General features: G+C 41.5%; 1 protein-coding gene across 1 annotated transcript in view; it reads right to left on the bottom strand.

The window, feature by feature from the left end:
- The window catches only part of PALM (paralemmin), a 98,944-nt gene extending 72,273 nt beyond the window's left edge, over positions 1-26,671 (bottom strand). The window contains exon 1 of the mRNA XM_015809926.1: positions 26,541-26,671. Coding sequence (XP_015665412.1) covers positions 26,541-26,671 — 131 coding nt within the window. The remainder of the gene's footprint in view (positions 1-26,540) is intronic.
- Positions 26,672-26,895: the final 224 nt, after the last annotated feature.

Below are 26,895 nucleotides of genomic sequence, written 5' to 3'. Positions count from 1 at the left end.
TTTTTGCTTAATATACAGAAATTGGGTCCTTTTGAGGGTGTCTGTTTTTGGGAATTTACAAATGCTTTTTTCTAAATGCATTTAAATGTGTTTAAAATAAACAGGTATTTTTTGAACACGCTGTTCCATAAATATACATTCTTTATTATTATTTGTGAACAATACTTCAACATTCAGGGAACTGAAAATTCAGGTGATAACTAAGTTTTGTTTCAAGTCTTCCTTCATGAACTAAATTAATCTCTTCCCCAGCCCTAATCCAAGACTCATTGTACAATTTACAACAAATGATAATTCTATTCTGAGGTAAACTGCTCAGGACTTCTAACTTAAAGTTCCATTCAGGTAACCTGATTAATACTTGTTGCCATGGAAGACAGGTCTCAGAGGACCAAAGACTGAGAGTGGTCCAGCTTCACTGAATCTGACTACCTTTTCCCCCCTCAGTGGCCAATTAGATTCTTCTAATTAGTTCCAACAACACCTTTCAAAGCTAAATTGTTCTTGAACAGGGAGGCTCCATTTAGTACTCATGGGCACTGAGTACTAATAAATCTTCCTATGAAGGTAAAACGTTTTGCCAACAACTGAACCAGATCAAAGATCTGCATAAGTCAGCTTTCTGTTTTTGGCCAAGATCTCCAAGTAGTCCTTGACTTTCAACCCTTTGTTTAGTGACTGTTCAGAGTTACAATGGCACCAAAAATAGTGGCCTAAAACTCACACCTACGACTGCTGCAGCATCCCCATGGTCACATAATCAAAATTCAGGCACTTGGCAACTGGTATGCATTTATGACAGTTGCAGTTTCCCAGGTCAGATGGATATAAAAAGGATAGGACGAGATACCTCATCTCTCAACCAGAGACTGTCTTCCGGTGGACTTCTCTGATCTTCGTAAACTTTACACCTAAATGTCCGCCGACAATGCATATTCGACCCAACTGTTCTAGTCTTTACTCCTCCACTATTCGGCGGACCCTTTCGGTTCCCTTTAGTAGTTTTGTTAATTTTAACAAAAAGTAGAATATTTCGGACATGTGATGCAACACCCAGAAAAATACGACATACTCCATTTAATCCTCCAGGGAAAGATTGAAGGCAAACGAGGTCCAGGCAGAAGAAGAACATCATGGCTTCGAAATCTAAGGGACTGGTTTGGACAAAACTCAGCAGCACTTTTTCGTGTGGCTGCTGATAAAAACAGGATCGCCAACATGATCGCCAACGTCCGATAACGGATATGGCACAACAAAAAGAAGAAGTTTGCAACTTTCCCAGCTGGCTTCCAATAAGCAAAGTCAACAGGGGAAACTGGATTCACTTAACAATTTGCTTAACGACCACAGCAAAAAAGGTTATAAAATTGGATGTGTCTCTCTGGGACTACCTGTATGCATCTCATGTCCTAGGGCAGTGTTTCTCATTCTTAGCAACTTTAAGATACTGTACTTCAATTCCCAGAATTCCTATGCCAGCCATGCTGAGAATTGAAGCCCACATATCTTAAAGTTGCCAAAGGTGAGAAACATATCCTGGAGATACTCTTTAATAACCGCTTTGCAAGTTGTAGAGAAATTGTAGACCGTGTTAAATCTATGGTAATAAAAAAAAATCCGTCCCCTAGAACCTTTTCTGACTACCAAATTTTATTAGAAGGCATAAATAAGCTTTGATGGCAGCCCACAAATGTTTATGCCTTTTAATAAACTTGTTCAGTTTCACAAGATGACATCAGACCCTTCCTGATTGTTATATAACCACTCAAAGCATTCTGCTCATTCATCTTAAAATTAATTTGACCCACATCATGGCCACTTCTTGTATTACCAAATGGTGACAAAATTATTCTGAAATCTGCTCTGCAAAATTTGGGAAACAACCAGCTGAGATGTGGGAAGGTTTATTGCAAGAAAGAATAATTTTTTGCAAAGTTTTTCTAGCTAGAGGCAGTGCTCTTTCTAGCATTTCTGCGCATCACAGAAAGGAGTTGATTAATTATCATTCTCTAGTCTGCTTTCAGAATTTTAACTATCAATAACAGTCCTAGTGGTAGTACTAACAGCAGGGGCGGTGCTATTATTGTTTGTATTATTATTAAAAATAATCATTATTATTATTATTATTAAAAATAATCATTATTATTTTTAGTCTTTCAATCTTGTGCGCCAACTCCAGAGATGTTTTGCAATTCATTGTTTTTAAAGTTTTGCTTAAATTATTTCAGATTATTAGTTTTGGCTACTCCCCCAAAAGGACTGTGAGATGACAAAGTTTGCTTAGTTTCAGACTAAATTTTGAGATAGTGGAAGATTAGGAACGTCACATGCTTATTTGCAAAAGAAATTGTGGCTTGGAAGGAACTCGGTGAACTTGACAATATCCTGTACACAACTTTTAATCTTGTGGGACTGAATTCTAGAATATGTTCAAACTAAGTTGTGGTGGTTGCTAGTGATCCTCCAGCCCAAGAGCTTAATGGTCACATCCAAGGAAAATCAGAAAAATTAGATCCTAAGCATACTAATGTAGCTCTACACAGAAGCACTAACTCTGTCACACACTATAAGAGAAGGAGCTTAACTGGAACTTAACATGCAGTCCTGATTTTTCAAGCCTGACACACACATACGCCTGCATATATACTAGTGTTAATGACTAGATGAATATAAATAAGAATATAAAAAAGAATATAAATCCTTCCATTCCCCACTATTCGATCAGAATTGAAGAAGCTTCTTGCATGAGAAGAGGAATGTTTTCAAGGGGAAAAAAACAGAAAGTCCAGTTGCCTTTTGCAAAAGCATCTTTGGGATATCATGCGATTTACCTTCTTAAGGCTATGGGAAAATTAAAAATTGGAGCTAACTTTGAACAGGGGGTCTGTAGTCCCACTGCACTTAAATTGGGTGTTGTACAGTAGTATTTACGTGAAAGCCAGTTTGAGGTAATTCAGTGTTTCTCAATCTCAGCAAGATTAAGACCTGTGGACCTCAGCTCCCAGAATTTCCCAGCCAGACTGGGTTGAGAGATTCTGGGAGTTGAGGTCCACAGGTTTTAAAATCGCTGAGATTGAGAAATGCTGGTATAATGGTGCAGGTGGCTAGACTAGAAGCAGATGGCTTCACGTCTAAGGCAGGACTAGTCCAGCTTCTTGAACCATCAAACTGGCTCTCCCATTAACACTACAGAGGTCTGGAACAACACCCATTTAAAAAGCAGTGGGATCCCAGACACCACGTTGAAAGCTGAGACTCAATTCTTCCAAAGGAAAAAATAAAATGATGGGTGCTCAGATGCTGCCTCAACTTCTTTGGGAAACAAGTGGGCAATTCGTGCTCTTAAAAAAGATAACCATGCAATCAAGGCAAAGCTAAGAAATGCACTTCTCAGAACTACAGCTGACAAGCAGGGACAGGTGTATGAAAAACAAGACCCAACCATTAAGATCGTGGGGGCCCTCTTGAAAGAAGCTCCATTTAGACCGCCAAGAAGCAAAGGAACCAAATTCAAAATTTGCTTCGCCTGTTAAAGAAAGTCTAGGGAGAAAATCCTTAATTTGCTGAAGCTCCAAAATAAGCCGAAGTCCAAAGAGTGACTCGGTGGGTGAGATGGGCAATCTCCAAATTTGATATATAAAATAAATAAAATTAAAGAAGGGAGGCTGTTTTCTTTCCACGATCTTACATCTCTTCCTGGAAAAATGTATATTATTTATTTAACTTATATGCCACCCATCTCGTCAAAGGCAGCTCTTTCTGGCTACGGGTCTATATTTTAATATGTGTACAACTGAGAATTATTATTATTAAGCCCTCCCTGGATATCCCCTTGTTGTGGGAAGAGGGCTGATATCTCTATGGCAGGGGTGTCAAACTCGCAATGCCAAGTGACGTGTCGCGACATATCATGACTTTTTTTACATTGCCGGCAATGGGGTGGGCGCGGTTTTGGCATGATGCATCCAGCCTACGGGCTGGCAGTTTGACACCCCTGCTCTATGGGGTTGAGAGCCATGCAGGCAAAAGTATATTATTCTTAGCAGTGCTTTTTTTCTATAAAAAAAAAAAAGGTGCCAGAACTCACACATGTCATACAACCCGCCTTGCCCACCCTACAAGGTTCCATCCAAAAAAGGTGCCAGAACTCCGTTCTGGGCATTCCATGAGGAAAAAAAGCCCTGATTCTTAGTGTGGATGGTTAGTTTTATGTAGCTACTGGAAAAATAAAAATCAATTAGCTGGATGCTTACACTAGCTGCCAAAAGACAAATGAAATATTTAAATGAAAGCAGAGGGAAGTCCCATCTTTGCTCATCTGCTCTCCCACAAGTCAGATAAACTCCACAAAAATATAAAAATGTTCAGGCTCCAGGGAAGTTTTAAACCTTTCAAAGGCAGGATATCTGCCGTTAGTGAAGAACAAGGGAGCTTTCCTTAAAATGGCTATTATACTGTTTTGTCTAAAGGAGATTTCAGTCCTTATCTTTTGGGAGTACATTAAGGTCAATTCATTTTTATCCCCGTAAAACAGAAGTTTCCATTATGAATCCCAAGATGCGTTCAGGTTATACCACAGAAGGCTCCCAAACATTCAAATAGCAGAAGGGAAGGGTCCAAAACAGAAACTTGAAATTTCAAATCACTGCAGCAATTTTTTTCTAGCTATCTAGAAGAACCCCCCCTGGCTGAAGTCTAATTCTGTTAATTGGCACACGTGGATACCAAGACAGTTCAGCTGGGAAGCCTCCCAAGAGATTGGTGGCCGGCGCCAGCAATTCCTACTGGAGACTACTGGGGACGAAAAGCACATTTTCAACCCCTTGTCAGAAAGTGGGCAACGAAATGTCAAAATCCTTCCCTTTTACTGACTTTTTAGCAAAGATTGCAAAGCAAGATTGCGAGACAGGGGACTAAAGAAATGTGCCCATCTGGCCCCGCCAACTTTGTGGTCCTGTGTGCTTAACACCGAAAAAAGAACCAGTTAGACACGGGCTGGCCAAACTTGGGGGGCAGATTTTATTAATGAGGAAATAAAAACAAAGGTATGGATAGACAAGTATCCAAGGCCCTTTACTTAGTACAGCTGTTACAGGAAGGCCCTGATCGGAACCCTTCCCTTAAATCCATTCCTTTGTTTTCTGTCAATCCGGGGCTTTTAAGGCATCTTCCTTGGACCGTCAGGGGTAGGCAACCCTGGCTCTTTTATGACTGGTGGACTTCAACTCCCAGAATTCCTGAGCCAGCACAGCTGGCTCAGGAATTCTGGGAGTTGAAGTCCACCAGTCATAAAAGAGCCAAGGTTGCCTACCCCTGTACCTTGGTCAAAGATGCTTTCACTCAGAGCATCCGAAGAAATTGAAATTTAAAATTAAAGAAAGGGAAAAAAAAGACAAAAGGCTTGTTATTTTTGCTTCAGGCAAGCCCAGGAAAGTGGCTTGCGAGGCCCCTCTCTCTCAGGGAAGGAGGCTGAATTGATGGGCGTACCTTACCCCACCCTGAACGGCAGTCTCCACCTGGGTCGGAGGACAGCACAAGAAAGAAAGAAAGAAAGAAAGAAAAACCCAGCCCCGATCCAATTTGGATCGGAAGGAACAGGGGCAGTCAGAAAGCCACCACGAAGTGCATCTCTCAGAATCCGCCTGAGTCATTGCTTGCGGGGGGGGGGCGGCTGGGTGGAGGCAGTCACGCACTACCACGCAAACACCCATACAGCAGATGAAAGCTTGCAACAACAGGTAAAAAGAGGGGGGAGAGGCTGCGAGAAAGAGATGGAGCGTCGCCCCCCCCCCGGGACAAAACGGACCAGCCTTTCTTTCAGCTCTCTTCCCATTCCGGGCGGTGCACCCGGCCAAGCCTTTAGCAAGAGTTGGTGGGCAAAACCAGCAAGGCTAGGAGACCTGAAGTCCGAGGAGCCAATGCAGCAGCATCGGTCGAGGGTGGGGAGAACAAGAGGCGAGGTCAGCCCTGGGCAAACCTTGCACCGTCTCTTCCCCGCCCCATCAGCCACAGCCACGGGGGTACCCAGCATATTGCAAGGGAGCCGCTCCAGCACGGGAGGCGGAACGAGGACGGGGAAAGACTCCGACACCAAAAGGAAGCGAAGGAAGGAGCGAAAGAGAGAAAGAAAGAGAAAGAAACGCTTACTCCATTTTTTTTCAGGACTCCGCGGTGCTCCCCTCGGCTACTCCCGGCAGTCTGGCGGCTTGCAAGGTGCAAGAAAAGGGAGGGGGAAGAGCCGGTTTAGCGGGATTAATCTTCCTCCCCTCCTCCTCCTCCTCCTCCTCCTCCTCGTCAAGGGCTCTGATTTCCAGAGGCCGTCAGAGAAGGTGGCGGTGACGACGGCGGCGGCGGCACCTGACGACTCCACATCCCATCCGGCGTTGGTTAATGTCCCGAGCGGATGGGCTGTGCGAGCCGAGGATGCGAAGCCTTGGGTATTATGTGCGAGTGTGGGATGGATGTGTGTGTGTGTGTGTGTGTGTGCGCGCGGGTGCAGTTGAGTTTCCCCCCTCCCTCCCTCCCTCCCTCCAGCCGGCCTTCCTCCAGCATTGCAATAGCGCCGCTTGCTGGTCGCCTCTCGTCACGGCGGGTGTTTTCTCCAACGGCAGAGGGAGGCAGCCGGCGCGAAGGCCGACGAGGCTTCAGAGGGAGCGAGCGGGGCGCGACGGCCGGCGGGAGCCCCCCGCCTGCTCCAGCGCCTCTGCCCTCGGGCCGCTGCGGCGGGCTGCGCTGCCTGCTACACTCTGGGCTGAAACGGGACGCGGCTTGGTTTTCTCATCGCGCTAGATTTTAAAGCGGGTTTGATTTGGGCTTGACGTAGCGGGCGCTTTCTGGTCTTGAGAAAGGGCGCTTTAGGGCTTCGCTTTATCGGGGCTCTCTGTCTGGTTCGACCAGCCGCGGTTAACATGAACTGTGGTTGAGCGTGAGCCATGAATGGAAAACCATTATGAGCCTCGGCCCGAGAAACGTGCGAACGAGGGTGGCTTTGGCGGAAAAGCCGAGAAATACACCCTTGGGGTGAGGGACGGGGTGTCTCTTCTGAATCGAAGAAAAAGAAAAGAACAATTCGACAAGACCGATTCCTCGCCAGAAGTCCCTAAGCAAATTGCTGGCTTGCTTGGTTGCATCATTGTGGGACAGAGACCCCTGGGCACGTGTAGAGTGTTTTCCCTTCTGGAACAAAAGAGAAAATAGGGAGATCTCGACAACAGATACAGGCCAGTATTTCAGGAGAAACACAATGAACAAAACATAGAAGAGCTTTCCACTCTTTACGTTGTTTAGAGTCCAGTGTTTCTCCACCTCAGCGATTTTAAGAAGTGGGATAACTCCCAGTATTCCTGCAGCCATTCTGGGGAATTCTGGGAGTTGAAGTCCACACATCTAAAAGTTGCTGAGATTGAGAAACACTGATTCAGAACAAAATGAACTGAAAGCTTTGCGGGGGGGGGGGGGGGGGGGGGGGGGGGGGGGGGGGGGGTTGAAGAAGAGGAAGAGGGAGGAACAGCTGAGCAGATTGGCTAAATGATCCAAGCTCATATTTATTCCTTGCAGAATATCCTCTCCAGTGAGCAAATGAAGTTGCCTTATAATCACAGCTTCGCACAAAATACTGAATCCAACCCTGGTTGGCAAACACCAACTGTGTTCCCATAATATTCTGGGCCCAGGCAGATAAATGACCTTAGGTGGGTATAAGGGGATGGCCTGGTTTGCTTCTCTCACCTAAGACAATATACAGAAGTAGAGGATCATCTGTTCAATTCCCAGCCAATACCCAAATTCAACACTTAAGAAAGTCCATTTGCCTTTTGGAAAAAGCAGCTTTGGGACAATCGTGACCTGGATGATTGAGACTGTTTGTAAACATACAACTTGTCAAAGATTGTTATCAAGTTGCCTGTGTTTACCCACCTTGCTTAACAAAAGCACAACTCATTTGAAGGAGATGAAAATTATATCATGCCATAACCTAATCACACAAGCTGCATTTGCACAACACACTAAGCCAAAATGAAAGCATAGAGAGTGTCCTCTCATCTCAGATGAATATTAACAGCTTAACATGTTGTGTGAATGCATCTGCTAGATTTAGACTAGTCACATTACAACCGAACCCGAAAAAGCTACTTACAGCCCATTTTTGGAGTTCTCTCTCTCTCTCTCTCTCTCTCTCTCTCTCTCTCTCTCTCTCTCTCTCTCTCTCTCTCTCTCTCTCACACACACACACACACACACACACACACACACACATTTTGAATAGTCAGCAACCTGCACACATCTATAGCCATTTGCAGCACCCTGCAGTCACATGACTGATTTATGACGTTTTTGCCAGAAACCGACTTACTTCTGATTTCCAGCAAATAACAAACCATGGGTTCGCTTAACAATCATTGCATTCAGCCATGGCAATTGCTTAATGACCTGCCATAAAAAAGATTATAAAATTGGGCGTGGTCACATGGTGACCCGCTTAATGGCCATCATAACTTATAGTCAAAATTGCAGACTGAATTAGGATTGTAAATCAAGGACTACCTGTTACTTCAAGATGATTTTTTCCTGCTGGCTATAGTGACATGGCAACAACAAAGAAGTTATTTGTCATTACTGCCTCTTTTCTTCCTCCTCCTGTTTGTCTGATCCTTTTTATTTATTTTTTGAATCAGCCAAAATCAGGCAGGTGCTGCCACCAGTTGGTGTTAATTATAGCATTCTTGCCATGCCATATCCATTGCCTCTTCAGTATATTTCAGGAGTGATATGGCTAACTTATTTGCTTATTCGTGTCAGAACCATCACAATTTAAAAAAGACATACTATACAGCATAAAATTTAAAATTCAAGATTTAAAATATGTACAAGTTAAATAGATCTTGCCCAGAACCCAGCAACATTAATTGTGTCCTGTTGCACCATCATGAAGTCCTCAAGTGTACACTGATCAGTACACAAAGGGCAGATATATATATATGTGTTGTAGTCTACAAAGTCACAAAGGGCTGAAGCCACCAGATAGCCCCGTTTGTTCAGAGTGTCTCTGGATCTTGTTGTACCTGTCCACAATCTATTCAACAATTTCCATACTTCCCAGGTTTCACCAGACCCAGGTGCCAGCTCCTCCATTGGTTCCATCCAGTGTTGGTTCTTTATTCAGGTAGTCCTCAACTTACAACAGTTCATTTAGTGACTGTTTGAACGGCACTGAAAAAAGTGACTTAAGACTGTTTTTCACACTTACAACCCCTGCAGCATCCCCATGATCACGTGATCAAAATTTGGATGCTTGGCCACTGGCTGATACTTATGACGATTGTGGTGTCCTGGGGACATGTGATCAATCCCCTGTTGTGACCTTTTGACAAGTAAAGTCAAGTGAGGAAGCCAGCTTCACTTAACAACCACGTTGCTAATTTAAAACTCAGCTATTCGCTTAACAACTGCGGTAAGAAAGGTTGTAATATGGGGTAAAACTTGCTTAACAATTGTTTCACATAGTAACAGAAATTTTGCGCTCAACTTTGGTCCTTAAGTCGTGGACTATCTGCAGTTTTCCATAGGTCCATTCTGCTTTCAAATTCTTTGAAGTCTTCCGCCAAGCTAAGATCTCGTGAAGTTGGAAGGTCTGACTGAACTTTTTTTTTAGTCCCACAAACTTCTTTTGTTTCCTTGCACGCCGCAGCAGAGAAACGCGACAGAGCTGAAAAGTCAGGTTAGCGAGGAAATGCTTGGGGGGAGCGAGGGCATCTGGGCGGTGGTGGGGCAAGCGCTCCGGGGAAGCAGGGAAACGTGACGGAGTTGGAGAGCAGGTCACAAGGCAACCCCACCCAAGGGCGCCAGGTGCTGAAATTGGCCTGTCTCCAGCAGCTGCCCAGGCCCACCAGAGGCAAGGCCGACATCTGCTGAAATGCGATGGCAGCCGGCATAGGCACTGCAGGCATGACGCCCGCTCGCTTCAGCACCCTCCCCGGCCCTCCGGGGCTCTGCCTGCCGCTTCGGTGGCTGTGTGGGCAGAGCTATGAAGGGAGCCAGGGGGCCGAAAGTGCTAGCAGTCTGGCTCAGAAGGGGAGTGAAAGGGAAGAGGCGGGCGGGTGGGGCCTTAACTAGGGCTTATTTTGGGGGTAGGGCTTATATTAGGCCCACCCCCAAAAATCAAGCTAGGGCTTATTTTTGGCATAGGTCTTATTTTCAGGGAAACACGGAAGGTGTAACTGATTTAATCCCTTCAAAATACAATATTTTAAAAGAAAAATAATAATAAGGAAAAAAGATAAAGAAAGAGGTTGATCCAGCCCCTTCTGAAAATGGCCACAGTGCTTCTTCCATTTTGGCACAATTTGAATTCAAGAACTTCACAAGTTTTATTTGGATTTATAGATTATCCACCTTTAATGTCTTTGTATTATTATGAAAGTTATATTAAAATACACTAAGAAGATGAAAGTGGTCTGTATAATTAAATCAACCTATTACATCATTAGTTAATAGGTACAAATAAAGGTCAAGGGGATTTTTATTTCATTTCCTGGAGCATTTTTTTTTTAATTGGGAGTTTTGAAAAAAGCTTCTGCAGGTTGTTCCGAAATTGAATTCTGTTGAACTCGGGGCTGGGTGAAGATTTAACCCCAATTTTTTTATAATCAAGGGAGGCAGAATGCAAATTGGAGTGAGCATTTTTGTTTTAATTGAAGAGAATATTAGAGGATTGGTATAACTGGGTGATGAGTTCTAGCAAAATAGAAGTTCTAAGTATAGTGGAGACATTCATAATCCCCATTAANCTGATGAATTGTCAGAAAATTTCTCCTTACTTCTAGGTTGGTTCTCTCCTTAACAAGCTTCCACCCATTACTTCTTGTCTTGCTCTCTGGTGCTTTGGAGAACAAGTCAATCCCCTATTCTTTGTGAGAGCCCTCCCACAAGTACTGGAAGACAGTTATCATGTTCCCCCTACAATCCTTCTCTACAATAGGCTGGACATATCTTGCTCCCTCAACCGTTCATCATACAATTTAGCCTCCAGATTCTTTATCATCTTTGCTGCTCTTCTCTGCACACTTTCTAGGGTTTCAGCATCATGAAGAGGAAAACAGGAGCAGATCTGTAAGTGGACTTTTTCACCACTTCCTGTTCAGCAGATAAGTTAAGCGTGTAGAAGGTATCCTCCTCAATTCTCAACCTGCCATCCTGAGTTATTTTGGGCATTTTTTTGGTGCTTCAAATCTTTTGTTCCAAGTCGGTGTAGGAAGCAGAATGATCTGAATCAAGATCCTTAAGCAGAGTGTGGCTGAATTCCAACCTCAGCTGGAAAGAGACGAGGAGCATGTTTACATGTTGCTGGTAATGTGAGGCCAGGAGGAACCATTTGGGAGAAAGATGCACAGTTTAGAGACACTAAATCTCATTTATGAACCCCGTGGCCTAGTAGTTTGTGGCCATTATCTTAGAGTTTCCATAACCTGAATCACTCCATCTTCAAATATCACTTATTTATTATACAATATGAGAGAGCTATAGTAATTGTCCTCTGCTAAAAAGTTCTAATTGGCCTCAGTTGGAAATCAGGATCTGATTTCAAATGAGATTTTGGAAAAGATTTTAAACAAAGGTGGCTCTGTGCATCAAAGGCAGCAGGTAAGGAAAGCTAAAAATGGAAGGTGTGCAAAGATAATTTACCTGAGAATCATGTCAAGCACAATGGGATGAAGTTGCTGACTTGAAGCCTTGCAACAGGGTCTCTCTGTCAGGGAACAAGATGCCTCAGAGTAGATGGGTATTTTGGTCAAATGCAGCACGGTTCCTTCCTTCCTTCCTTCCTTCCTTCCTTCCTTCCTTCTTTCCTTCCTTCCTGAGTACCGTTTGCCAGCCAGCTGAAGATCCGTCTGGTGGTGATGTTGTCTATTCCACCTTTTTCTAGCTGGAATAGACAACATCACACAGTCATTAACTGAATTTGGCTTCTCCCATTGACACACTTGTCAGAAGCTGGCTGGGAAGATCACAAATGGTGATTACAGGACCCCAAGACACTGCAACTGTCTAAATAGATGCCAGTTGCCAAGTGCCCAAATGTTGATCACATGAATGTGTTAATTCTTAAAATTTGCTGAGGTTGAGAAATAGTGATTTAAAATCATTTAATTCCCCGGGACAGAATTGGGGAGGTGCCTATCCTGCAACAGAATTGGCTACCTAGAACAAACAGTGCTGTGCAGATAAGTCAGAGTTTCTCAACACTAGCAGAGGAATTTTGGCAGTTGAAATCCATACATCTTAAAAGTTGCTGAGGTTGAGAATCACTGAGCTAAGCTGTTAAACAAACATGAGTCTTCCTCTTATCTTGTTTCTTGTTTCCAGCAGTAACCTAGCCAAGGCCAGTAAAGATATCCGGTTTTATTTTATTTTGCCCTCTTCCTACTGTAGAAGTAAAATTGCAATGCCACAGCTGTTTTTGCTTGTTTCAGGAAATGAATGTGCAGCTTTGCTTGATCCAACGTGCACAGAGTGTCAAAGTCAGTAGGGCAAGAAATATTCCTGGCAGAGCCTGTTGTAAAAGACTGGACAGCTACAAAGCAAGATAGGATCGCTTTTGGCTTGATTTTAAGGAAGAAGTCAGCCACAAAATATTCCTGTTCAGTAGACTGCTTTGCCAATGTTGCAACTTTCAAGGCTATACGAATTTGCTGATTGCAAATGTTGATTTTGAAGGGTATATAAAATCTGTTGAATGCTGGGAGTTGAAGTCCACACATCTTACTGACTTTCAAGGATATATGAAATCGGTTGACTGCATTATGTTCTTTGCAAGGCTCACAATGCATCTCCTTCTTCAACCCCTCAAATAAACCTTTTCTTCGCTCGCCACTTGAATTTTGAGAGTGACAATCTGTTTTCTTCTACATCATCATACTATTCTCTTCTGAGGAGGACTCAAGGCAGCTGATAAAATATAAACAAACAAAAAAAACCAATAGAACTGGAAAGTTAATAATGTAAATCAGGGGTCCTCAACCTGTGGGCTGCAGCCCACTACCAGCCCATGGCCTACTGGCCACCGGGCCATGGAATAGGCTGGCCAGTGCGCGTACTCACCCCACTTGAGCAAACAAGGCACCGTGCAGAAAAAACAGGGTGCTACACAGCAAAAACGGCACCATGTGGCAAAAACGGGGTGCCACGTGGTGAAAACGGGGCAGTGCTGGTGAGTGTCACATGGGTGCTACACTGCCCCATTTGTGTTGTGCGTGCTTGTGGCCCCTTTGTGTGCGCGCATGCATAAAATGCTTCCCCCTCCTTTTCCCTCCGGTCTGCCAACCGAGAAACTTTGGAGACTTCTGATGTAGATCACAATTCATAGTGAAATGATATGGAAATACATATCATTACACTGCTCAAGAGTGAAGAAGGCTGGAGCTGACTGATCATTTTCAACAAGAGAAACTTCTTTTTTTTTAAACAAAATTTTATTGGTTTTCTAGTTTTACATTTAAATATTTGAAAAGCAACGTAGTGGTTGAGTTGATCAATAATTTAATAACATACATTTAAAACTATGTTAGAAGAAAGAATAACAATGATGGAGATATCAGAGGCTATAAAATGACAAAAAAATGGGAAAACACGAGGCCCAGATGGGCTCCCGGCAGAACTTTATAAAAATCTACAAGACATATTAAGTGAATCACTGAAAGATGTTTGTAATGGACTATTGTTAGAGGCTAAACTTCCAAATACATGGATAGAAGCAAATATTACTTTAATACCAAAAGAAGACTCAGACTTGACATATATTAAGAACTATAGACCGATTTCATTACTTAATGTGGATTATAAAATTTTTACTTCAATAATGGCAGAGAGACTGAAAAAATACTTAGTTGAATTCATACATCCAGATCAAAACGGCTTCTTACCAAAGAAACAAAATAATAATAATAATAATAATAATAATAATAATAATAATAATAATAATTAATAATAATAATAATAATAATAATAATAATAAAGTTGGAAGGGACCTTGGAGGTCATCTAGTCCAACCCCCTGCTCAGGCAGGAAACTCTAAACCATTTTGGACAAATGGCTGTCCAGTTTCTTCTTAAAAACTTCCAGTGTTGGAGCATTCACCGCTTCTGGAGGCAGGTTGTTCCACTGGTTAATTGTTCTAACTGTCAGGAAGTTTCTCCTTAGTTCTAGGTTGCTTCTCTCTTTGGTTAGTTTCCATCCGTTGCTTCTTGTCCTGCCTTTGGAAAATAGCTTGACTCCCTCTTCTTTGTGGCAACTTAAGAGTGATAACTTAAGAGTGATAACAACTTAAGAGTGATAATAGGCATATTAGAATACTATGAACTACATCCAGGGAAACAATTAGCATTAATATTTTTAGATGCTCAAAAGGCATTTGATAATGTTTCCTACAATATAGAATTAGAAAAGTGGCAAATGCTATGGGAGAGAAACTACAAACTAACAATGTCAACCTCATATAAAGAAAACTTGTATAAAATGTTTTATAGATGGCACTTGCTGCCAGCAAGATTAGCAAAAATGTTTAAAAATATGTCAGACAGATGCTGGAAATGTAAATATAATATAGGCACATACTACCACATTTGGTGGACATGTGGCTAAGCTAAGGCTTATTGGAAAAAGATACATACGTGGTTAGAAAAAATATTAGGTGAACATGTTGATTTTAAACCTGAACTTTTTTTACTAGGTATAATGCCTGAAAAGATTAATAAGCAGAGTTTATATTTAATTTTACACATCACTATAGCAGCGAGAATAATCTTCGCACAATACTGGAAGAATGGAGGATTGCCATCAGAAGAAGAAATAATCAGGAAAATATTGGAATGTGCAGAGATGGACAGATTAACTATGAGACTGAAAGATAAAGAAGACACAGACTATTACCAAATTTGGGATTTATTTTACCGTTGATCAGAGGAAAGAATGAAGGATTAGGAATTGACTATGTATTAGCATAGCTAATCCCAGACAACTTGTTGATTGGAAAAATTAACATATGTATACAAAAGAAAACCAATAAAATCTTTATAAAAAAAAGTAATTCAATAACATACAAATATCTTTAGTACAGATCTCAAACTATTACATTAAATGTTTCCTCTCTTTTCTCCTTGGTATTTACTGTCTCATATTTAAATTAATACAATTCTTATTCTATCCATTAAATAAAAAATAACTTTCTTACATTTATCAATAATTTTTAGTTTATACATATCCTAGTTGGTGCCAGGATCTCATTGATCATGTCAGGAACCAGGCATTCTTGAGCAGGAAAGCAGATGTTTATCTCAAAGGGTTGTTACCGCTGCCTAACGAAAGAGTTCAACTCCATGCAAGTTGATGCCCCTGACTATTTCTTCATTATTTCTATGTGCTAAATGATGGGGTAAAAAATAAACAGTACCTTAATACCTGACTAACAAGCAGTTTATTAATGCATAAATGCAATTGGACTAAGGATAAATAAATGGCTAGATAAATTGGTCCATCTTGTCAACAGAAGCACCTCCTTCACTAGCTGGAATAAAAAGAAACTTGCTCAAACGCAAACATTCTCCACTTTGATTAAAAAATCTTTCCATCCTTATCAAATCAAGGCAAAAACTTCCTTGTCTGTCTTTGATTAAATCAATGCAACTCTTATTAACACGTTCTTTCTGGTGTTATTTGCTTAAAAAAAAACTGTTAAACTAACCATGAAAAGTATCTCCTGTAATCCTTTTGAAATTCACTAGCAAAACTTTTCCTTAACCTCCTGCACTCAATCATTTCCTGGAAAAGGGTGGGGCTTTTTTAGCCAAAATAAAAACCAATCAACACGAAACTCGTGGAATTAACAACCAATTGCATTGTTCCTACCGGGAATGCAATTCTCTACAAATGCAGCCTTTTTTTTTTTTTTTACTGTAGTATGTTTTACTTTCCCACAATTTGGAGCCTGAGAAATCTTCATACAGTATAAATACAGGTAGCCTTTGACTTACGGCCACAACTGAGCCCAGAATTTATGTTGCTAAGTGAGAAAGTTGTTAAGTGAGTTTTTCCCCACTTTACTACTTTTCTTGCCACATTTATTAAGTGACTCACTGCAGTTGTTAAATTAGTAAATTGGTTATGTGAATCTGGTTTCCCCATTGACACTGTTTGTCAGAAGGTCACAAAAGGTGATCACATGACCCCGGAACACTGCAACCGTCATAAATATGAACCAGTTGTCAAGCATCAGAAAATAAATCACATGACCATGGGGATGCTGCAACAGTTATAAGTGCAAAAAATGGTCATAAGTCACTTTTTTCAGTGTAGTTGTAACTTTGAATGGTCACTAAATGAACTGTTGTAAGTCAAGGACTACCTTTACATTATTAGCTTTCCTTCTCAGTTTTGTGTTCTGTTCTTCTTCCCAGCATAAGTCCTGGCAATGCAATGAAGCTAATTCAATAGGGAGTGAGGCAAGAGAGAGGGGAAAAAAATTATATATTACATAGAGAATATAACATGATAGATTTCAGTATTACTATGGTGGGTTGTAGTGGTTATCCAATTTTCCTTCCTGTGAGAATGCATTCTGAAAAAAATGCATGCTTGGATTAAATTCACAAAACAAGTATACAAGGTTATATTTTTATTTATTTTGTTATTTCACAACACGAGCTTGCATAATTCTCTTTTTTTCAGAATCTTTACCACCCTTAAAAAGAGTTTCATTTTATTTTTTTACTATATCCAAAATCTCTTTTCATACCTTTTGAGATGATATCATTTTGTTAGGTCCTGGTTTCCAAAGAAAACTGTCAAGCTTTTCTTAAACTTACTTTTGCAGCCTGCTGTGAAAATTGTGACTGACCTAAATTAATTGTCTGCAAGGCTGCGAGAGCTTCTCTTTAAGTCTAAAGGGGAAACAGAAGCAATTGTTGGTTCAGATCACAATCTGCTTTGTCCACAGGAGCCTTCCAACCAGTTCATTCCCACCCCTTCTTCCTCCAGTTCTCCAGTCCTCTGCAATTTCCTGCCCCCTTTTTTATCCACTTTAACTCTTTCCAGCATGCTGGAGGCCAGGCAGTCTTTCCCCAATGAAGGATCTAAGAGCTTAATGTCTGGAGATTCTTGGTCATCCAGGTCATAGTCCTCGAGGAAGAAGAAGAAAATGTCTCTTTGGATGAATAGAATAGAATAGAATAGAATAGAATAGAATAGAATAGAATAGAATAGAATAGAATAGAATAGAATAGAACTTTATTGCACTTTGAATGTATACTAATCGGCATACATTAAAATGAAATTTTGTTGCATACAGCTCTCAAAGGGACACCACCTCCAACGTACACTACATAAATATGACAAAAATAAATAAACACAGATGTATTCATATACCCACATATATTATATGACACAGAGAAACAACAGAGTCTAATTTGGATGTATACAGGTGCATGGCGAGAAAAACGAATCTTGAGCGTTTACCAGACAGATGGCACAGGGAACAAAGCTATTACAGAATCAGGTAGTCCTGCTAGAAATACTTCCAAATCTCCTCCCAGAGGGAAGCGACAGAAACAGACCGTAAAGTGGGTGTGTGGAGTCTCTAATAATGCTTTGAGCGCTAAGCACATAGTGCTTATAAGCAGTATTCTTTATATACATACATACATACATACATACATACATACATACATACATATAATTTTTATAATCACAAGTGGTTAATATTTTATCAGCAACATATTGTCTGGGTTCTAACATTTGACTTACTAATACATGTTAAATTCCTTTCTCTCTACCTCATTTTTCTAGCCATTGATAAAAAGTGTCCCATGTTCTAAATCAGTGATGGCGAACCTTTTAGAGACCGAGTGCCCAAACTGCAACCCAAAACCCACTTATGCATCGTCGAGTGCCGGGTGGGTGTGGCCCATTGGTTGGGTGTGGCCAATTGGGTGGGCATGGCTGCGGCGGTAACGGCAGACTGGGTGGGACTAAAAAGTTCAATCAATCAATTCCAACTTTGCAAGATCTTTTTTTTCCCCGCAAGAAGTTGAAATTGACTGATTGAACCTTTTTTTTTTTGCACACGGCCGCCTAAAGTGAAAAGGTTTTATAAAACCAGCTGAGGGCCTAGGACTGGGGCGACGGTGCGCGTGCCCACAGAGAGGGCTCTGAGTGCCGCCTCTGGCACCCATGCCATAGGTTCGCCATCACTGTTCTAAATAAACTGAATCTTCTTTCTCTTTCATTTTCAATGTCAATCTATCCATTTCTGCACAATTTAATTTTTTTTTAATTAACTCTTCCTCCGCTGGTAAATCTTCACAAGCAGCATTCTGAATACCAGGAAGCGAGCTTCCTATGATCTTCTCGGCTGTCCTTACCACTCTCTGTATGGACTTTCTATCTGAGGCACTGCTGCCACCAAACCAGACACTGATGCAGTTTGTTAAAATGCTCTCAATCGTGGCCCGGACAGAAGGAAAAAGATGTGGTCTCCTCATCCGACACAGGAAATGCAGACGCTGGCTTGCATGCTTCACTAAGGACGACGTGTGGAGAAAAATGAGGAAGGATGAAACTTCTTGGATGGAAGTGAAACATTTTCTTCTTCCTCCTCAAGGAAAAAACAGTCCAGCTGCCTTTTGTAAAAACACCTTTGAGAGATCTAAGACAGTGATGGCGAACCTATGGCACGGGTGCCAGAGGCGGCACTCAGAGCCCTTTCTGTGGGCACGCATGCCGTCGCCCCAGTCCTAGGCCTTCAGCTGGGTTTTATAAAACCTTTTCGCTTTAGGCCTCCGCCACCGTGTGCAAAAAAAAAAAAAAAAAAAGGTTCAATCAGTCAATTTCAACCTCACGGGGAAAAAAAAGATCTTGCAAAGTTGGAATTGATTGATTGAACTTTTTAGTCCCACCCAGTCTGCCGTTACCACCGCAGCCACGCCCACCCAATGTGCCATGCCCACCCAATGGGCCACACCCACCCGGCACTCGACGATGCATAAGTGGGTTTTGGGTTGCAGTTTGGGCACTCGGTCTCTAAAAGGTTCGCCATCACTGATCTAAGAGTTTATTTCTTTAGCCACATATTTAGCATTGGTAATCAACAAGATTCTCTCCTTCTCATAATGACAGGCAACTTCCTAATATATCACTTGGATTACTAACTCAGTTTTGCTTAGCTCCAAATTGCCTGATTTTTATTTATTTATTACCATTATATACTGGCATACTTTTCTGCCAACTTAAGGGCCAGGGGAATGGCACTTTAATATGGCCAAAGGCTAGATAGGTTGTCAAGGGACAACTGTCTTCTGTGTTTGCATAAAATTAATTCCCTCTTTCGTTAACTTGGGAGAAAAAAGGGGAAGTTTCATTTTCTTGCAAATGTGACACCATCTAGCAGAGAGCCTCAGGAAAGTCCCTTCCTGAGAAAAACAAACATTTTCAAACATGTCTACCTTTTGCACCACAGGGAACTCTTTTTATTTAAATGTCTTCTTACAACAAGGAAATTGAAAACGATCCTTTATAAAAGCCAAACACATTACTGACATTAAAATGCACTTTTGGTTTTAATTTATAGATCTTTTTAAAAAAATAATACAAATAGCATTTTGCAAATTGGTAGAGTACAGCCAAGAAAGAAAGAGGGAAAATATATAATCTTCACCATTGCTGGGTTCCTGAAAAAAATCCCTATAAGGGGAATTCCCTATCCTGGAGTCATGGTTGACTTGAACACTGAGGTCTAAGATATCTGTTGGGTCCCTTAAAACCACCTGAAATGGAAAAATAGCCCAATTTTGTCAGGTTCAGGGGTTAATCCCAATGTCTAGTCCAGTGTCAAAGGTGAATGGGCTTTATGCTGGCTGAGGAATTCTGAGAATTCAAGTTCACCTATTTTAAGTCCACCTATCTTAAAGAAGATAAGGCTGAGGAACACTGGTCTAAACCCTTAATTAATCAATAGCCTAATACACTCAGATTTATTTACTAGATTGCAATTGAAAATATATTTTGCCACCACCAAAATGTCTAGGACAGTGTTTTTCAATCTGAGCAACTTTAAGATGGGTGGACTTCAACTCCCAGAATTCCTAAGCCAGCCAGCTTGAAGTCCACACATTTTAAAGTTGCTCAGGTTGAGAAACACTGATCTAGGAAAATGATGATGATCTTTATTCCTTAGACTAGGGGTCTTCAAACTTGGCCCTTTGTGCCTTCCATGCATATGTGTGTGTGTTTCTATTATGTCTAAGGCAGGGGTCTTCAAACTTGGCCCTTTTATGACTTGTAGACTTCAACTCCCAGAATTCCTCAGCCAGAAGACCCCTGCCTTAGACATAATAGAAACACACACACATGCATGGAAGGCACACTCCTTGTTGTCTATGTGGCTTATTTTGTTTGGTAGCTTTTTATGTGCTATATGTAATTTTTAAAGGTTACAGGTCTATCAAATGTCTGATTAGCCTCCTCCTGCCTATCACATAAAAAGTAAAAATGTTTATTGTGATGGCACAATCAAATCATTGGCTGTTTGGTGTGTGTGTGTGTGTGTTTTATGTGTGCGATCCATTCTGGCACAACTTTAATAATAATAATAATAATAACAACAACAATAACAATAATAATAAAGTTGGAAGGGACCTTGAAGGTCATCTAGTCCAACCCCCTGCTCAGGCAGGAAACACTATACCATTTCAGACAAATGGCTGTCCAGTCTCTTCTTAAAAACTTCCAGTGTTGGAGCATTCACCGCTTCTGGAGGCAGGTTGTTCCACTGGTTAATTGTTCTAACTGTCAGGAAGTTTCTCCTGAGTTCTAGGTTGCTAGTTTCCATCCGTTACTTCTTGTCCTGCCTTCAGGTGCTTTGGAGAATAGCTTGACTCCCTCTTCTATGTGGCAGGCCCTCAGATATTGGTAGACTATTATGTCACCCCTCATCCTTCTCTTCATTAGACTAGATATACCCAACTTCTGCATTCATGCTTTGGAAATCTTTAACCAAGTACCCCTTTTATGGCTAAATGCTGAACAAAAATAATACTGGGACTGTAAAACCAGAAGTGTTCATTCTTTGATGAAACAGCAATGAGGAAAACTTAAAATAGTTTCAGAGCACTAAAGTAGGTGAAAGTACATCACTGATCTAACTATCTCCTCTGCTAGGCAAACAGATAATTTTACATATCTTCTCATGTTAAGGAATGGATTCAAGATATTTGATTGTTCACTATTTTTTGAAATGTCTTTATATTCTAAAAGTGAGAAGATAAAACAATAGTTTTTATGTGATTTATATTTAATCATCTGAGGTATGCAGAAAAGACACCACTGTAATAATGGGGGACCCTGACATCAATTATGAAACAAACTCTGCAGGGAGTGGGAGATCAAACAGATTCTTGACATTCCTAGCTGACAAGTTTATCATATAAAACAGTGTGCCTGGCTGAGGAATTCTGGGAGTTGAAGTCCACAAGTCATAAAAGGGCCAAGTTTGAAAACCCCTGATATAAAAGGTAAAGAAGGGAAGTAAAGGGACAGCTATATTGGTCTTAATTCTTACTTATAGGCACAAAATGGTTGAAGGAATAGAAGTAACAGGAACTTTGGGAGAGAGTGTCCATGATGTACTTGAATTCACCATAAAGTAATGCAATCACATGTAACTAAACCAAGTCAGATTAGTGTTTTAGACTGTAAGAAAGCTGATTTCAACAAGCTCAGAGACAAACAAAAAAAGTTCCATGGATGGATATCCTAAAATGAAAAACAGTTCCAGACGCTTGGAAATCCCTGAAAAATGAGATAATGAAAGCCCAATCAAAAACAAGAGAAAGAAAAACTAAAGACATCAGACGAGACCAGCATGGTTGCACAAAGAGCTCTCTGATAAATTGAGGGACAAAACGATCAAATAAAACAGCCTGAATCTGCAAGGAGGGAATCAGGAAAGCTAAGGCCCAGAATGAGCTAAAACTATGGTAGCAACCAATGCCAAAAATAATTCCAGACATTTCTTGCAATATAAACAAGAAAAAAGTCAAGGAAATTATAGGTCCACTAATGGGAGCAGATGGCCAGAAGATGACTGGTAACAGGCAGCTGGGAGAAAGCAGAACTGCTCAATTCCTTTTCATCTATTTTTATGTAAAAGGAAGAAGGAGCTCAACTTATCCAAAGCAGAACAGAGGGAGATAGTAGAGGTATACAAGCAGTGGTGGGATTCAAATATGTGAACAACCAGTTCTTTGTGTGGATGCCACTTCCGGAAGTCCATTCTGGGCCTGGGCAACAAAAAATTAGCTTCGGTTCTGCCGAAGTAGTGCGAACTGGCTGAATCCCACCACTGTATACAAGTCAAAATAGATAAGGAATTTGTAAGAGAATATCTGTCCACCCTGGATCACCTGGGCCAGATAGTTTACATCCCAGGGTTTTGAAGGAGCTGGCAGATGTAATTTTGGAGCTGCTGAATGTAATCTTTCAAAACTCATGCAGCACAGGAGAAATACCAGAGGACTGGAAAAGAGCTAATGTGGTTCCAATCTACAAAAAGGGAGAAAAATGAATTCAAGAAATATAGACCAATCAGCTTGACATCGATACTTGGGAAAATCCCGGAAAAGATAATCAAGCAGAGGATTTGTAACCATCTAGAAACAAACAAGCTTGGGTTTGTTTGTTAAAAGTTTTAACAAGCTTGTTAAAAACAGATCATGCCAGACAAACCTTATTGCCTTTTTTTGACAAAGTAACTAAATTAGAGGATCAGGGAAATGCTTTGGACATAGTATACTTGGATCTGATAAAGTAGACCACAATCTACTTCTTGATAAGATAGAAAAATGTAGGATAAACAGTACCACCCAGAGGGATTTGCAATTGACCAACCAACTGCACTCAGCAGGTGGTCCTCAATGGAACTACATCTACATAGAGCAGGGATCTTCAAACTTGGCCCTTTTATGACTTGCTAAGCTGGCTGAGGAATTCTGGGAGTTGAAGTCCACAAGTCATAAAAGGGCCAAGTTTGAAGACCCCTGACATAGAGGGAAGCATGCAGTGGGATACCTCAAGGATTGGTCTTGACCCCAGTGCTCGTCAATATCTTCATAAATGATCTAGATGAGAGGGTAGAAGGGGAACCCATCAAATTTGCAGATGACACCAAGCTAGGGGCATTGCTAACACTTTGGAAGATAGACTCAAGATTCAGAAGGATTTTGATAGATTTGAGCATTGGGCCCTATCCAACCAAATGCAGTTCAGTGGTGGGAAAAGTGAGATCCTGCACTTAGGCAGGAAAAACCAAATATATAGGTACAGAATAAGTGGTACCTGGCTCAACAGTAGTAATGGGATGTAGGTGTCCCACCTAGTGGACCACCACTTAAATATGAGCCAGCAGTATGCTGCAGCTTCCCAAAAAAAACCAATGCAGTCCTGGCTGCATCAACAGAGGGATAGTGTCAAGACAATAAGAAGTGACAGTACCTCTTTTACACCATGCTGATGAGAGCACACTTGGAATACTGAGTCTAGTTCTGGTTACCACAATCCAAAAAAGAGGTTGAGACCCTGGAAGATGTGCAGAGAAGAACAACAAAGTTGACAAAGGGTCTGGAAGCTAAATCATATGCAGATGGTTGAGGGAGCTAGGTATGTCTAGCCTATCAAAGAGAAGGATTAGGATGACATGATAACTGTCTTCCATAGTTCAGGGGCTGTCACAGAAAGAGGGGATTCCCTTATTCTGTAATGCAGTGGTCCCCAACCTTTATGGCTTGGCAGCCCTGCGAGGAGGGGGAGAGGAGAACTGGCCCATGAAAGCAGCCCGATGCTCGCACAAGTTGAGCTGTGTGCATGCATGTGGGTGTCTGCCGGTCAGCAGCTCATGTGGCCCACTTCCGAACTGGTCACAGCCCTGTAGTGGTTTGTGGTCTGGGGGGGTTGAGGACTCCTGCTGTAATGCACCAGAGGGAAGAACAAGAAGTAATGGGTGAAAGCGTGTTAAAGAGAGATTCAACTTAGAAGAAAGAAGAAATTTTCTGACAGTGAGACCAATTAATCAATGGAATAGCTTTCCTCCTGGGGTTGTGCGTGCAGTGGTCAAATCACCGCTGCCAACACTGCACGGCCAACCTGCTGCAGGACAATTCAACAATTTTAATTAAAATAATTAAAAATTATTTCAACTTTTGTCATTCACATTTCATTTTGTCCCCCCTTTTGCATCCTTTCTTGAATGATTTTATTTCACCATTTCCTCGATATTATGTAACTTTTGCCCTGCAACAAGTTGTCCTGCAGCAAGTTGGCTGTGGTGAATTGGCAGCAGTGAGTTGGCTGTGGTGAGTTGTCCTAGACCAGGGGTAGGCAATCTTGGCTCTTTTATGACTCGTGGACTTCAACTCCCAGAATTCCTGAGCCAGCCATGCTGAGGGGAAAGGGAGAGGTTTCCAAGCTGAGCCATGCTGGCTCAGGAATTCTGGGAGTTGAAGTCCACGAGTCATAAAAGAGCCAAGATTGCCTACCCCTGTCCTAGACCCCTATGACTGCAGGTTTTTTTAAAAAAATTATTCAACCATTTGACTGGGCTGGTATAAGCCTCCTGCCTTGAGCAGAGGGTTGGACTAAAAGACCTCTGAGATCCCTTTCAGCCCTATGATTCCATAAAATTCCATGGAATTAATCTTATATTAAAATATGTGTTCTATTTTTATTAGTTTCCTTTTCTTTTAGGTTTACTTTATTTTAATCTCGATTAGAACTTTAATTTTTAAAATTATACAAACACTGATACATTTTGTTGCTGTTGCTTGTTATAACTCAGTGGTGGCGAACCTATGGCATGGGTGCCAGAGGCGGCACTCAGAGCCCTCTCTGTGGGCACGCGCGCCGTCGCCCCAGTCCTAGGCCTTCAGCTGGGTTTTATGAAACCTTTTCGCTTTAGGCCTCCGCTGCCGTGTGCAAAAAAAAAATATTATTCAATCAATCAGTCAATTTCAACTTCTCGCGGGGAAAAAAAGATCTTGCAAAGTTGGAATTGATTGATTGAACTTTTTAGTCCCACCCAGTCTGCCATTACCACCGCAGCCACGCCCAGCCAATGGGCCACACATCTCCAATTGGCCACGCCCAGCCAATGGGCCACACATCTCCAATTGGCCATGCCTAGCCAATGGGCCACACACCCCCGGCACCTGACGATGCATAAGTGGGCTTTGGGTTGCAGTTTGGGCACTTGGTCTCTAAAAGGTTCGCCATCACTGTTATAGCTTGTTATAGTTCACCACTAATTTTTTTGAAAAAGGAAAAAAAAAGGGACCAGAGGTAGTCAGAAAAAAAACCCAGTTCACGCCAAATGTAAGTGGATTTCCAACATGCAACATCAAGCTACAATCTCCTTTTTTGATAAAATGATTCTTTAACTGCTGATGTTGGGATCGCAGTGGACCCAGTATACTTTGACTTCTGTAAGGTATTTTATCAAGTTGATGAGATGACTTGTTTTAATTCATTTTAATTCATATTTTTATGAATTAATAAACTATTAATTGACAGTTTATGTATCTATGAATATTGATAAACCATGTCTATGTATTAATAAACCATTTCAATTCATGTATTGCTTATTATTTAGCGCACAGCTACAGCTATGGCATTTTGTACCTATAGTAGTCCCTTAGCTGCTGATTAACTTGCCCATTAGGCAGATGCAATAGCAGGAGAAGAAAACCAGACCATCTGTCTTTTTATTTAGGAATGCTTGCTTGTTAAGGTGATAGGTAACACCATGGTACTGATGTGCCAAGGAATGTTTGTTATTGATAACGTAAAAGATTTAGTATACCTTCTAACCTTTAGTTGAACTATGTTACTATGGCTACCGAGAATGCATGCATGACATTGTTTTTCACGATTGATTTATAGTGAAATGTACACCGTTCAAAATTGTATCAAAGAGGTTCATTGCAAAAGAGGTGGAACCTGCTTCTGGGCAACTTTTTATTTGCAAATAAAAGTCTTAACCCTTTCCACCTTTTTTAGTGTGGTTTATTGGGCCCACAGGCCAGATGAAGGCTCTGATCTTTCTGAGATTACAGAAAGATCTGCTGGTTGGCTTGGGGCCCCAACGGAGGCACTCCATGTTAGAAATGGCTGGTGGAGTGATAGAAAAGCCAACACAGTCCTAGGCTGTGTTAACAGAGGGATAGAATCAAGATCACATGAAGTACCGCTTTATAATGCCTTGGTAAGACCACACTTGAAATATTGCATCCAGTTTTGGTCACCATGATATAAAAGAAGATTTTGAGACTCTAAAAAGAGTGCAGAGAAGACCAATAAAGAATATTGTGTCTATGTTGAGTCAAATTAAGCCGCAGGCTCCACTCCTGGTGGTGCCCTTCCGTCAATTCCTTTAAGTTTCAGCTTTGCAACCATATTCCCCCCGGAACCCAAAGACTTTGGTTTCCCGGAAACACGGGAAACCTCACCCGGCCCGGACACGGAAAGGATTGACAGATCGATAGCTCTTTCTCGATTCTGTGGGTGGTGGTGCATGGCCGTTCTTAGTTGGTGGAGCGATTTGTCTGGTTAATTCCGATAACGAACGAGACTCTGGCATGCTAACTAGTTATGCGACCCCCGAGCGCTTTATTTGGGAAGGCAAGAAAGCACGGGTTAAATTTAAGATTATTCAAGATGTTAGAGAACGTGGAGGACTTAAAGCTCCAAATTTGATACTTTACTATGATTCTTGTGCATTGACATGGATGACGGATTGGATTAATTTATCTAACAAGAGGATATTGAACTTGGAAGGATGGGACTTGTACTTTGGGTGGCATG

Source organism: Protobothrops mucrosquamatus, unplaced genomic scaffold (assembly GCF_001527695.2).
Source record: "Protobothrops mucrosquamatus isolate PMUCROS unplaced genomic scaffold, P.Mucros_1.0 scaffold6, whole genome shotgun sequence".
NCBI classification, from domain to species: domain Eukaryota; kingdom Metazoa; phylum Chordata; class Lepidosauria; order Squamata; family Viperidae; genus Protobothrops; species Protobothrops mucrosquamatus.
This window is presented reverse-complemented; position numbering and strand designations above follow the sequence as displayed.